This window comes from Ornithodoros turicata, chromosome 7 (genome assembly GCF_037126465.1).
Source record: "Ornithodoros turicata isolate Travis chromosome 7, ASM3712646v1, whole genome shotgun sequence".
Taxonomy (NCBI): domain Eukaryota; kingdom Metazoa; phylum Arthropoda; class Arachnida; order Ixodida; family Argasidae; genus Ornithodoros; species Ornithodoros turicata.
This window is the reverse complement of record NC_088207.1, coordinates 37,653,474-37,667,178: the sequence shown is the minus strand read 5'-3', so window position 1 is coordinate 37,667,178 and position 13,705 is coordinate 37,653,474. Positions and strand designations below refer to the sequence as shown.

Here is a 13,705-nt window from a genome sequence, read left to right as displayed (position 1 = left end):
TCCAAAGGCGTAATGCATTCAGTTGTACACATGTTCACTGTTTACGTTCTCCCTGTTTTTTCTTCTTTTTTTGTGTGTGTGGTGTTTGTTTTTCTGTGGCACGTCATCCGTGACACACACATTTTCTCAGCTTCCCACAGCACGAATTTCTCAGTAATGAAGCTTTCTCATACCACCGCAAGTGGTGCAGTGATCGCCTCTTTTCCCCCTGCTACTTTTTTTTTTTTTTCCTCCTCCGCGATGTATATTTCTCCTCCACAAACAGAAGAGGTGTTGGAGTTGGAGGATGACAACCTCACATGAAATGCTGGCAAGGGGGTACGGAGGATCGACATACACCTATACTGCCGCATTTCGAATGTTCCAACCAGTTGCGGTGTATTAGGTCGTTTATGACACCATGTTCAGTTTCCTCGCACACGTTAACTCCAGTTAGAAATTACGTAACACAACCAACAGGTAAGGCACTAGCAAGCAGCCTACTTACCTGCTTCGCACGTTGATGGAAACGATTGTGAAGTTGCTCGTATATTTGCGCTGGAGTGTGTTCTAATACTATTCCCCTGGCAAATCGCAAGAAATTGGGCCGAGACATTTGATTTGAAAATCAGCCTGACGACAGATATCTTTATTTCCGCATGGGCTGCACTACATTTACTAACAGACCTGCAAAGTAGGTAATTACAAGTAACCCAACCGCGGTAATTAATTATATGTAGTTAATTACGTTTAGAATTACTTTATATAATCTCGAATGCACCTTAATTACGTTTGCAAGTACCAATTTGTAATGTACTTTGAGTTGCTTTTAGAGTTTACTTGCATGCAGATTATAACATGCTGTGAAAATGCCCTTTTTCAACACTTCATTGTCGCATCTTCGGGCATTCCCCAAATTTCTGTGATGCTTTTACAGCCTCAGTTCAGGCAGTTGGCGTAGATTTACACGTAAAGTGTGTTGAGGTAGTTCAGCTCAGTTCATTCATATTCTTGTGTTTCTGTTAAGCGTAAATTTTAGTCGTCACACTCAGCTAATCATTTCATTACTCCTTTCAATAAATATTTACATACTCGTATTTGTACTGAGTTCCTCGGTTGAACAAGAATAAAATCGTACATCAAAATTATTAGATTGAAATGTATGTAACTCGCTGGACCTCAATTACTTTTCAGGATAACTAATTATAATTATGTTATGCAACTACTATTTTTTACTATCTCAATTTTTTTCTTACAAATAAATCAATTACTATTTTGTAATTGTAGAGCTGTGATCCAATTACATTTAAGAGCATGTAGTTGTATTCGTAATTCAATTGCCTCCGAGAAGTAATTTTTACGGGTCTGTTTACTATAATCACGATTAAAAATAATTTGTGCTGCCTATATAGCTTCGAAGTGCAGAAAGAGAAGAAATTGCTGTTCAGTGTGAGACGATGCCACGACGGTGCAGATCCGTAAAGATCCGTTCCTCGCTCATCTTCGCATCTCGTTGTCACCGCAAGGATAATATTTGTCCTCTTCTTCGCGACGAGCCATGATGATGGATTCCCAAACGTTTGACAACACATATATATCTGTTGTTGCGTCACGGCTTTCCTGAAAGCATTTTCTATACGTCCCCTATCGTTGCGACGCACAAGGTCGGGCGCACAAGCACATAGTTGTGCCGTTATTTGGCAGCACTTGTGGTCGGCTGATGTCGGTTGGTGTTGGCTGTGGTTGCGCGAATGTCAGTTATTTCATCCGCATTATCGCTGCGGGTACAGGAGGTGTTGTTATACACTGCGCACTCAGCAGTATGTTCAGTGAACCAATTGCACAAATTGTACGAAGAAATGTGAGTAATGGAGTTTTCGTTGACTACGTAATTCATTAATTTTGTTCGTGCGTGTAAGTACACGATATACTACTTCCACGATTAATTAATGTGCTCATGTAAAATGTACCGGCGGGACGAACGGGACGAAGAGATGATAAACGAAGACGAGAATAACACTCAAAAAGAGCAACAAGCATCTTATTAAATTACTATTATTATTATTTAAGCACCTTTCTTCCGATGCACACCAGTGAAACCGCCAAGGCGCCAACGGAAGCGCACAAAAAAAAGAAAAGAAAAAGAAACAAAGAGAAACGAAATGTGGTCGTAATAACCTGAGCGTTCCCGCATGGAAACATCATCAAATTACCATTGTCATCATTAGCTAAAAAAAAAGACTACGGCCTTGTCCACGCTCGGGCTTCTCATCATGCTGTCATTATCCATCCCCTCTTTCTCACAGATAACCTCGCAGCACGCGCAAGATTTCCATCCATCTCGGGCACTGCATCCAAGAGTCACTACCATGGCTGACCCGAACGTGAGACCCGCGTACGTGGATTTCAACGGGTACCGGCTTTCGAAGGCTTTCGACAAGAAACTCCTGCAGTCTGCACTAGATTACGAGCCAACTGCTGACGACATCTTCGTCGTCACTTACCCAAAATGTGGTACGACCTGGACGCAACACATAGCGTACCTGATCTTCAACGGTGGCCGGAAACCGATGGACGGATTGGAGTTCCTCCGCAACAGTCCCTTCATAGAAATGCTAGGTGCAGAGAGCATGACGACAATGAGGCGGCCCGGTATGGCCAAGTCTCACTTCCCGTTCTCCATGATGCCTTATTCACCAGAAGCCAAGTACATCTACGTGTGTCGCAACCCCAAAGACTGTTGCGTCTCTTTCTTCTACCACACGAAGGGGTTCTCGGGATACGAATTCAGGAATGGGACTTTCGAGACGTTCTTCGACATCTTCTACAAGGGAGAGACGGATTTTGGAGATTACTTCGACCACATCTTGTCCTGGTACGAACATCGGAATGATCCTAACATGCTCTTCCTCCATTACGAGGACATGAAGAGCGACCCGAAAGAGAACGTGTTGAAAATAGCGAGGTTTATGGGAAACGGTTACTACCGGCATCTACTGGATGACCCGCAGTTTCTCGAAGATGTCTTGAAGGGCAGCGACGTGAAAGCCATGAAGGATTACACAAATGATCAACTCGCTGATTTTTTCACGAAACCTTTTAAGGAGGGCGAAGAGGATGTTCCTGCAGGCTTGAGGCTTTTCCACAAGTTAACGCAGAGCGCGCCATCCGACGCTAAACTCGTGCGTAAGGGGATTGTCGGTGATTGGAAGACGCACTTTACCGAAGACATGAATGAGAAGATGGACAAGAAGATCACTGAGAAAACTGAAGGCACAGAATTAATTGAGGTCTGGAGGAAATATGGTGTTCTTTGACAATGTCATAAGTGCAGCATGGAATGTAAATCATGACATGGAACGTGCAATGTCGATGACATGGCATCGTCATCGAGCGATCCCTCATGTTTTCACCACAGGATGGCTGCGTCTTCACCCAACCCACAAGCGTACCAAGCAGTTTGCCTGCCAATATAACGATATATGCTTCCTCGATATGGATAGTGCTTATAAGCTGCAGCAGATTTCAACCAACAGAGCTTACGGGTGTTTCCTAGGCGGCTGCCCAACGCAGATGGCGAGCACAGGTGCTTTTTGAGTGACAGCTCGGAACAGAAGTGGTCGTACCACGTGCGATTTTCGATCCTGGGGTTGTGAACGATTCGATTCTGTTGTCTCGTTCTCTCTCTATTGTAGAGTTTGGAACTGCAAAAGCGAGTAAGAGATCAGGGGACCAATACCAATTCCAAGATGCTTTTCCGTATATTTGATTTTGATATTGCGAGGAAGAACAATCGCCATCGGGCTTTCGTGGAGCTGATCGTCTGACCACGACCTACTACTATATGCTACTAGGTCGTGTTTCAGACCTGCTGTCGCCCATTAGATCTATGTAGCCTCGAAGATAACATGTAGCTAACCTCGCGTGTTTAGAGAAATGATGCGGCTGTTTTTCTGTTATGTTCGTTTTAAACTCCGGTACCGCTCTAATGTCTTGCGGGCGACCCTGCCATAGGGCACACTATGCCACAAATATTGATCACGCTTTCAGACACCTAAGGTGCAATTGCAGGCTCAGCTCACTGAAAAGTGCCGCTTAAATGTTGGATGCACTCTTGTGTAATCGGACGTGTCTCATTCGCTACATTTTCGATTTCGTGCTTGATGCCTATTTCCGACGCCTCTCCAAAAGGGAAGAGGAAATACACGCCAGCTTAAAGAAGAAGAAAAGAAAGAAGGGAAAGAAGGAAGCAAATGGAATACGTACAAATGCCGTATTATACTGTCTCATATACCATATCCTGCACTCCACACAACAACGTCAAAGCACAGGCGCTAAGCGTGGTGTACTAATTATATTTTACATCACGCATGACAAATTCAATAAAGCGTCTTTTATTGAAAAAATAACAATTCTGGCGTGCTGAATACAACGACCTGCTCACTTACAGATTTATTACAGGCCACAGAGAAATTAACGTATATATATCGAAGCGAGGATTGTGTATACTCGTCGTTCACTATGAATACGTATGGGCGTACATAAAAGAGCACAAGATCACTCCCCAAGCGGCACACTGTAGTGAAATTGCGAGTGCATAAGGATGGGCTTGCAGATCAAGGTATAATACTTTGCCTCGTGGATGGACCTGCGAAATGAAGAGGCGCACTATCGGGGATTTGTGCAGGACTTCTTAATCAGCTGGACTGTACTAGCCCCCTCTCTCTCTCTCTCAAAATTGCTTGGTCCCTGGTCAAATCCAGTCCCCCAACGCTCTGCCCTCAAAGCTCTTTTGAACTTTTTGGACAGCATAGGACCTCCATCCTGATTGTGAAGGGGCTCATTATTTCATTCCCCACATCACCGCCAGCAATGAGGTAGAGTATCGCCCCTAGCGGTGAAACTCACCATTCATCACCTCACAATAAAGTAGTTGTTGTGAGGACTTTCATCTCGTGGTGAGGGGAGGGGTGGAATGATGTAGGAGGGGACACAAGTATTTGCTCGCATTTATCGAGTTTTTGGTCTCTTTTTCAGATATTTTGGTTTGTTTGGCCTTTCGCAGTTTTTCTTTTTTTTTTGGGGGGGGGGGAGGGGAGGTTGTTTTAAGATATCTGGATGGGGTGCTAGGAAGTTGGTGATGGGAAAATTCCTGACTGCACTGATGGGACACCTGCCAGCCACCCGCAGAGCCGGTGTCTACTTTTCCCCTCCGAGGACAAGTGGGAAATTTGCGCCCCTTCAGGCGGTCTCGCCCCGTAGACGCCGGCCCTGCAGTCACCCGTATGTATGTACTTGACCTTTCAGTACATGACCCTGCTTCGGTCGATCCTCACAACAGCACGGGCGACAGATGTGTATTTTTCTTCGCCCAAGAATACGGAAACGAAAACAGTAAATCATCTACATAAAGCGTCATTGTTTGTCCCCAGTTATTCGTTGTCGGTTAAATGCGTTCAGTTCTTCCTTGCTGACTGAAACAATGCCCAGACGGAAAATAAAAGGGGACACTATGAAGTGCAAAAATGTATCCTCGGAGAACAAAAGATGCCGTTACCTTGACTGCCCTTTCCCTCTCCACTAACACAAAGACTAATGTTGTTTTTACACGGAACGACCTTGTACCCAATCCTTTGGATCCCACAAGTCATTGGCGTTCGCGACGCTCCCGCACTTTTCAGAAAACGCCCGCTCAATTCTGTCGGACTGTTCTGCTGAAAAATGGTTCCTCCAATCACCGATAACCCCTTTTCGGACCATGACGTCGGGCGGCGGAGGAGCCCTGTCCAAAGGATAGTCCTTTTTTGCAGACCACTCTTCCGCCGGTTTATCAGCCATGGTCCTGTCATAGTTCGTCTTTAAGTACTGCCGCATCGAGTCTACACTACAGGCCTCGACAACGGCCTTGAACTTCTCCGAATTTCCGTCACGGAGTTCCGCATCTGGAACTGCGAGGAATTCGGCCATCTTCAGGATACCCTTCGCAGGGTCCTTCTTCATACCTTCGTAGGTAAGAAACAGAACGTTGGGTAAGTCGGTCTTGGGATACCAGGAGACCAGATGACTGAAATAGTCGCCGTAGCTCGTTTCTCCTCTGATGAAGAGGTCCAGGTACTCATCGAAGGTTGCGTCTTCAAATTCGTACACTTTAGTCTTCTGGGTGTGATAGAAGAAGGACACGCAGCAGTCCTTGGGGTTTCGGACGATGTAGATGTATTTAGCCTCTTTGTGTTGCGGGAGCAGATGATATTCTAAATGCGTGCAGATAATCCTGGGTTGTGGAAGATTCTGGATGACGTCATTGCCGACCATCTCGAAGAACGACGTAGACAGCCCATAGTCGCTGCAGTCGGAGGTATCCCGGCCGAGAAGCAGCTGGACGATTCGTTTGGCCCAGTTTGTGCCGCACTTGGGGAACGTGTCGATGAAGATATCTCCGGGGGAAGGTTTATACTGCAGACAGGAGCGAAGGCTCTCGGGACTGAAGCCAAGAGGAATTTTCACGCCGTCTACGAGCTGGAAGAGGGGTTTCCGCTTTCCGCTCATGCTTTTACTCCTACAGAGACAGAAATTTTACTATATTAGGGTCGTTATATTGACGAAGCCTATTCGGTAACTCCTGTTACCATATGTAGTGTGTTCAGGGTAATTGGCATGCCTTCTCTGAGATCATGAGGGGGAGGGGGGGCACACACACACACAAAAAAAAGAACAAAAAGTAAAGATATCAAAAAGCACACACAAATTATACAAAAGGAACAAAACTGAAGTGGAAGAAAAATTCTTATCCCTCACATTTTAAGCGGATAGGCACCGTACTAAGGTTCGCTACATCTGCACACTTCGGCAGATATTGGCGCCCTTCTAAGAACTTGTATTGGAGGTGCAAGCCTCGCTGCTGCCCCAACACGCACGCCAGGCTTTTCCTTTTTTCTTCGTTTGTTGTACTTATAAATATTGTGCAGATCATTTCCACAGTATCATTAGGATACATACACACGTAACCCTCACAGAGGGAACACAATAAAAGCTAATTCCGCTATGAGTTCTCATACATAATTTGCTTTATTGATTCTGTCACGGCTGGACCTAAGCCTTCAGCAACCAGTCAACATCTTTCCACAATTGCGGTATGTCGGTCCCTTTCACTTCCTCAAAGAATCTCTCTTCCAATCTCTTCGACTGTTCCTCGGAGAAATAATTCCTCCAGTCTCCAACCACTCCTTTCCTTACGAACTGGAGTGGCAGATCCTTCTTCATGTTCTCGAACGAAATCGCTTCCAATACCTTCTTCATTTTCTGCTCGTCTGTCTTCAGGACGTGCGCCATGTCCTGTTCAAGATACTCCGCTATCTTGAGTACCGAACCGGGTACGTCCGCGTGTATTGATTCGTACGTGAGGAACAGTACATTAGGGTCGTCTCGGTGTGCGTACCAGGCTGTGAGGCTCTCATAGTAGCTTCCGAAGTCCGTCAGTCCTTCAACGAAGATATCGAAGTATTCGTCGAAGGAACCATCCTTGAAATCGTACCCTAACGTGCGTGTATGGTGATAGAAGGACACGCAGCAGTCCTTTGGGTTCCTCGTAACGTAGATGTACTTCGTGGATTCGGAATGCGGTGTTAAGGAATAGGGCAGGTGCGTAAAGACGATTCGCGGGTGCTGTGCCGATTCGATGCCCGCTAGTCCTAATTTCTCCAAGAAAGCCGATCCCGGAGTGACACCCCTGCACTGCTGGTATACAGCCTTGATGATGTCAAAGACCCAGTGCGTGCCACACTTTGGGAACGTGTTCAGTATGACATCCGTGGGCAGGGGCTTGTAAGTGAGGCCACTTAAATATACTTCTTCGGAGAATGCGCCAGGGATTCGATGTCCATTAACGATCTTGTAGAAAGGACGGTCTCTGTCTTTCATCGTTTCAAGACTATATGTGTCACTGCTGCAGGTGCGATGCAAAGCAAGCTCTGTAATGGGAAGATTCCAATTGGAAGGTGATTAAGCAATCTCAAAATGTGTACCTGTAAGTAATTTGCGTCGAAGGACCTTATCGGGATATTGAAAGCGGCTGTTCGAGACGATCACTTTAGAGCGCCCTATATGTGCGGCGGTGCACCTCTATAGCCGTTCGCTGGGAGGAGGAGGTCAGAGTTTTTTTTTTTTTTTTCATTAACCTGTTTTGTCACATTTTCGAAACGTAACTTCAAAAAATCCTTGCTTAATCTCTAAAAATCTCTCATAGAAAATTTAAACAAAAGTGCTTAATTACACTATTCTTCAAGTCGCTATTCTAACAGTGATAGAATAAGGCTTCAATGAATTCAGGTAACTCAGGAAAAACGTGCTGATGCCAAGAATCGAACCTGGGTGTTCTCGTTCCTCAAGAGGCAGCGTTCCTTTGCAACTAAGATACGAGTGACCACAACCAATATCGAACTGCCGGAAGCGTGATTGTATCTGAGGGCACTGCCATATGGTGCCTGCGGTTCTTGCTTTGTTGCACGTTCTCGACCAGCTATAGAGTGTGGCGCCCTAGAGAATGTGCAGGGGATCTCGACTCATTATGCAAAAACAACCCGTGCATTCCATCTTGGTGCCGCTTCTGCGAGGACACAGGTGTCGCTGCCATGTTTTATGTGTTCAATAGAAATGGATAATGATTGAAACTAACCCTCAAAGATTACATTGAAGTATGCTCCGCTAAGCGCTTGAATCAATAACACAAGACACAAATCGACTCTAAAGTTAGACCGAACGATCACATCGGTGACCATTTACCTGGTGTTTTGGAAGACTACAGAGGCAACTGGCGCTGCTGGACGTCCAGAAGAAACCGAATGCAGGAAATACCTATGACAGAACGCGGAAACTGGTTTGCGATATCACGTGCGGTGTCGTTTTCCCCGACGTTGTCTCCCCAGAAAATGACGCCGTTCTAGTTATTTCTCCGGGTATTATCTACCAGCCAACCTTCGCCCGGAGGAATGACTTCTTATCCAAAAGGCTCTCGCTGTAAAAACAAAACCTCGAAGTCTCCCCCAACAGCAACCAGTTAGAAAATAAATTTTCCGCACCAAAAAAGGTGGACATCAGCACAGAGCTGTAACTTTGGTTATCAAAACCGCAGAAAGAGATTATACAATTTCTTGTATTTCTACCGACGTTTTGCTTTAGATTACTGAACCGTGGATAGTCTCACGAACCGGATATGACGTCCAGCTATAGCCATTTCCAACACCACCTAGATAGAGGAAGCCTGCGCATTGCCTCCCTTCCCTCTTTCAAATAAGAGTCAGAATTCGTCTGCTACTGAGATTCATCGTTCTGCGAATTCAAGAACCCGCAAATGATTGCAGCTCACCTGGAAACTGCAGGGCTAATATTTAGACAACAAATGCAAGACGCTTTCAAGAAAATCAGTTCTGAGAAAGATTGCGACCGTTTTGCGCTTTATTTTCGAGTTTTCCCATTTAGTACGCGGTGACGTTCAATCACAACTCGCAGACGACGGCGGTTCGTCTGCATTGCCACGACCGCTGAAAGCACGTTCGTGATTGGCTACTGCCGTTGAAAGCACGATCCTCATTGACTGACTCGTAATTGTTACGTCACGTCGACGAGCAAACAGGCTTTCTCAATTTAGGTGGTGTTGCCATTTGACGGCTCCACAAGATTGTAGGCGCCATTTATATTCTTATATACTGTCTGTAGAGCCAATTCATCGTTTTTCTTCCACTTTCTCTTTTCTTGGACATCCATCTACACATCGAAATCCCTTGAATGCAACTATGACACAACCTTCAGGCCCTTCCGGTCCGCCGGTTAACCAGCACTTTTAGACGTACGGACAGGAACTGAACCACAACCGCAAATCGAGTCGTCGCACTGAACTGGAACTGAACTGCTAAAAACACTGCTACCAAATCATAACTCTTCCTACTCATGTTCCTATATCAGGTCAATAACCGAGCAGGGGTTCCGATACAGATATTTACAGATATTTGATGAGCCACCAGCTCAGCATACAAATGAGACTCCAGATCAGCTCCTGAAGAGAGATCATTTCCAGAAAAACTGTCCGAAGGCAAACCGAATTCACGTTTTTCTTATTTTTCTGCTCCGCAACAATGTTGAGCTGCGACGAAATGTGCCATCGCACCCGTACGTTCTCCACGTGGCAAAATAATGCCCGCACGTCGTGCCATTGATTCTAAAAATGTGACTGAGCTCACGAATCTAATGACACATATCTTCCGTTACGGAGAAACTAGGAGCTTGCAAATCATGTCCCATCTGACACGAGTCAAATGAAAGATGCTGCACAGCTGATGTGCTTGAAGCTGCTCTTGAGCAGCCTCGAGTAACTTTATGGACTGCGGAGACTGCAGAGAGGGAGGAAACTAATGTTTGAACCGTGGTTTGAACGTTTGAACGAATCGCCAAGCCGTCCCCCTCCCCTCGACGGCATCCGCCTCTGGTGATAGGGTTGGCTCGCTCAAATGAATCAAGCGAGTGTGAAGGCTAGCTGGATTTACCGATTTACTGATAGGGGGCGTTGTTTCAATCATATATCCAGTATATCCAGAAATATCGACTTGTGGGTACCACCTGACAGTGACCGTTGCCCAAATTAGACTACAGGCCTCACGTGTTGCCTCAAACCAACTTCTATCAGGATTACAGTATTACAATCGTGCGACAAAAAATAATAATGAAAAAGAAAGAAGAAGACCGGGCCCGAGCTGTAAAGTTAAAAAAGAGGAAAATGCAATAAGCCGGTTGCGCCATCTGTTTCTGAACCTACGTATCATAGAGTCCCGCCGTGTCTGAAAGATTTGATCGCTTCATGATTCCGCATTAAATCCATTTCAGGTCTGCTTTGCGCAGTTTAAACAGTCCGTACGTTGCATGGCCTGCATGGAGCACTTGCATACCACAATTACCACAATGCAAATTGAACTTACGTGTATGAAACCCTGCCTTCACTTGCTGTGTGTGTGTGTGCAGTGCACTGGTTGTACTAAATTGTCACAGAGCAAGCGAATTGCGTGCAATAAAGAGGGGCCACCGACCCAAATCGAGGACAAAAGCAATCAGGGACAATATTCAAACGAACAGGAGTACCGCGCCATCTAGAGGCGCGTTTACGAATCGTATCGTAAAGAGCTCAAGCGGTAAAATGCCTTTGATACGAAGTGGCATAGAATTCATCCACGGTGAGAAAAGCCTGAGCTTGGTCAACAAAAAAAAAAGACGGACGATAGGGAGACAGCTTTGAAAGAAAGAAGGAAAGAAACAAGCTTTGCCCAACGCACACACAAAATATGACGGTAGCAAAACAGGAAATGACTTACCCGGGTTTGATCAATCATATAATTGATGCAATTTTTTATATAGTCCATGTTTGATGGTCAGAAACTTCCGATAAGTCCTTTCAACCCCACTAGGGATTTCCCTACACCCCCCTCTCTGAAATTTCTGAGATTACTCAGCCCAATACAGGTCGGCTACCAATATACATGCGCACATAAACGTATCCATAAACATTCCCTATCTTCGATGCTCGGTCGGTTTCTGGGAAAGTTACTGCCCTCACCTCCACTCAGATTTGTACGTATCTTGAGTACGTACTCAAAATACAGTATTTTAAAATAGTTTTTCCGGTATTTTGGTACTCTGCTCAATACTTTTGACGACAAGTATTTTTAAAGTATTTAAAATACTTTTTTCCGTATTCCGACTGGTCGCACGATTGGCGCTTGCTTGTCAATAGCCCGGCCTCTTCGGCACAAAACAGTTCTTATTAATGTTGCCAAGTGAATCCCCAGCGGCTCATGTACAAGAGAATGCCAGCATTTATTTCCTGTGTCACCAAAGCAGTAAACACGCGCCAGAGGTTGAAAGACCCGAGATGACATACAAGAGGGGTTACGAAGTTTTGGGTCAGAACATATCACCAAAGTTCGCTTGAGTTCACCAAACACATTACTTGGCCATTTGTATGGCCACTTTCAGAATACGCGTTTCACTGCTAAGTACTTTAAGAGTATCTTAAATACTTCTTAGAGTATTCAGTACTCTACTCAAATTACTTTGTTTTGAGTATTTTGTACTCTATTTGAAATACTTTTTTGCGCAGTATAGGCCTGTCGCACGACGTTTGGGGGCGCTCCGAAAAATGTCCTTCGGCGCCACATATGGCCGAAAGCGCGCAACTCGGTCGCGTACCCGCACAAGCCCATCGGTTTCGGAATCATGTTGCGTCTGTACTGCGGGTTTCTGGAAATAAAATCCCTTAGTAAATCTTTAGAGACTCAAACTTACGGAAATGAGAGGCGCTAATTAAGCACGTCTACCGATGTGAAGAAGAAATTGACGGCGACGTGACGCTAATCAAGGGGAAATGCATATCGCAAGTGAAAGACAGCGCTAACTACAACGTTTTGTTTGAACGTAAGCACCATCTCCTCAAATCGTTTACATAAAAGTAGGCGTGATCGGTAAAAATAAGACCCTTTCGTAAGCCGTAAATTCGTATTCCGTTAGAGCGTAGCACACCTCTCTACGAACTGCACGCGCATTCACGCCCACACGCAAACGCCTCAGCGCTTGTGACTTTCCACACAGTCCACAGCAATGGCGTTCCCAGGACTTTTTCCGGGGGGGGGGGGGGGGGGAGCAAAGCGTACGCCGCCTCTTTTCCCGGAAACGGGATCTACGGACTGTGCGGGTGTCCAGTGGTTCATATTACGACATCAGAGAAGAATAAACATGGCGACCAATGTCTAAAGAGTCAGTTTTCACAAGTGACCTTGGAGCTCCAGGGAAGGGGGACCCACCCTTGCCCCCTTCTCGGTACGCCCATAATTCCTGAGTCGTTACCTTACAGCAACACAAATAACGTGTTGTACTACGTGTCTGTTCCTTACCACGTCGTGACTTACCATTTGTTATAGGTTTCACAAGCCCCTCGTACAGTGCGTCCCGCCAGTTGCATCTGTAAAGCTGGCACAACTGAAAAATGCGAGCATGCTGCAGCAGTTTGCTGCTACGTGAACAAAAGTGACAACAGTTCGTGCACCAGCAAACCACAGCAATGGGAAAAACCAACCGGAAAACCCAAGCGGGATATGCTGCTGTCACCTGCGCTTCTCGCCTGCCTTTCTCATATGGTTTGCCAGGGAAGCGGTACGACTTTACTGCAAGAATCCGGCCCCTCGTGTTCTTCAAGTTGTTAGAGCAGTTTACAATACAAGAGTATTGCGTCCCCGAATTTCTTTTCCCTGGTAGAGATGTCATCGCAGTACAGTGGAACGGCGCGAAATACGACACATACGATCCATTAGTACGGCAGCTGTACAACAGGGGCCTGATCGGCGCTGCGGTCGCCGAACGAAACTTTAGTGGAACACGCTTATTCTGTACATGTCTGCCGCCGACCCCAAAGAAAACGGAAGGGAAGAAAAGCCTGTGTGATTCATATTAGAATGATGGTGGTGGTCGTGTTGTTCCTACCGATTGCTGACATCGTAGAATGCTGCACAGCGGGTGGGAATAGTACAGGTCCCGACAAAAGTTTACGGAACACTAGAGTGGTGTATGTAGTCATCTGAGCGACACGGTTGCTGCAAACAGAGGCTGATAGACTTACAAACAGGTGACCGGGTACGCGACGCACCTCTCAGTACGTGTGTCCACTCCCGTTCGCCGCTAGGGTGTCGTTGAG

The 13,705-nt window shown here is 45.8% G+C and overlaps 2 protein-coding genes across 7 annotated transcripts; one reads left to right on the top strand and one right to left on the bottom strand.

The window, feature by feature from the left end:
- The first annotated feature begins 255 nt into the window (after positions 1 to 255).
- Positions 256 to 4,391, top strand: LOC135400994 (sulfotransferase ssu-1-like). Of its 2 annotated transcripts, none has more exons than XM_064633075.1 (2): positions 256 to 459; positions 2,286 to 4,391. In XM_064633075.1, exon 2 carries the CDS (start codon positions 2,349 to 2,351, stop codon positions 3,294 to 3,296), a length of 948 nt encoding a protein of 315 aa, XP_064489145.1. In that variant the 5' UTR covers positions 256 to 459; positions 2,286 to 2,348; the 3' UTR covers positions 3,297 to 4,391. The 2 variants fall into 2 exon arrangements, with proteins under 2 accessions (XP_064489145.1, XP_064489144.1); XM_064633074.1 differs by lacking the exon at positions 256 to 459 and adding an exon at positions 1,640 to 1,840.
- On the bottom strand, positions 4,358 to 13,021 carry LOC135400995 (sulfotransferase ssu-1-like). 5 transcript variants are annotated; one of them, XM_064633077.1, is made up of 2 exons: positions 12,924 to 13,021; positions 4,358 to 6,535 (listed from the first exon to the last, which is right to left on the bottom strand). In XM_064633077.1, exons 1-2 carry the CDS (start codon positions 12,974 to 12,976, stop codon positions 5,584 to 5,586), a joined length of 1,005 nt encoding a protein of 334 aa, XP_064489147.1. In that variant the 5' UTR covers positions 12,977 to 13,021; the 3' UTR covers positions 4,358 to 5,583. The 5 variants fall into 5 exon arrangements, with proteins under 5 accessions (XP_064489147.1, XP_064489149.1, XP_064489148.1 ...); XM_064633079.1 differs by lacking the exon at positions 12,924 to 13,021 and adding an exon at positions 10,944 to 11,089; XM_064633078.1 differs by lacking the exon at positions 12,924 to 13,021 and adding an exon at positions 8,758 to 9,263.
- Between the last annotated feature and the right edge of the window lie 684 nt (positions 13,022 to 13,705).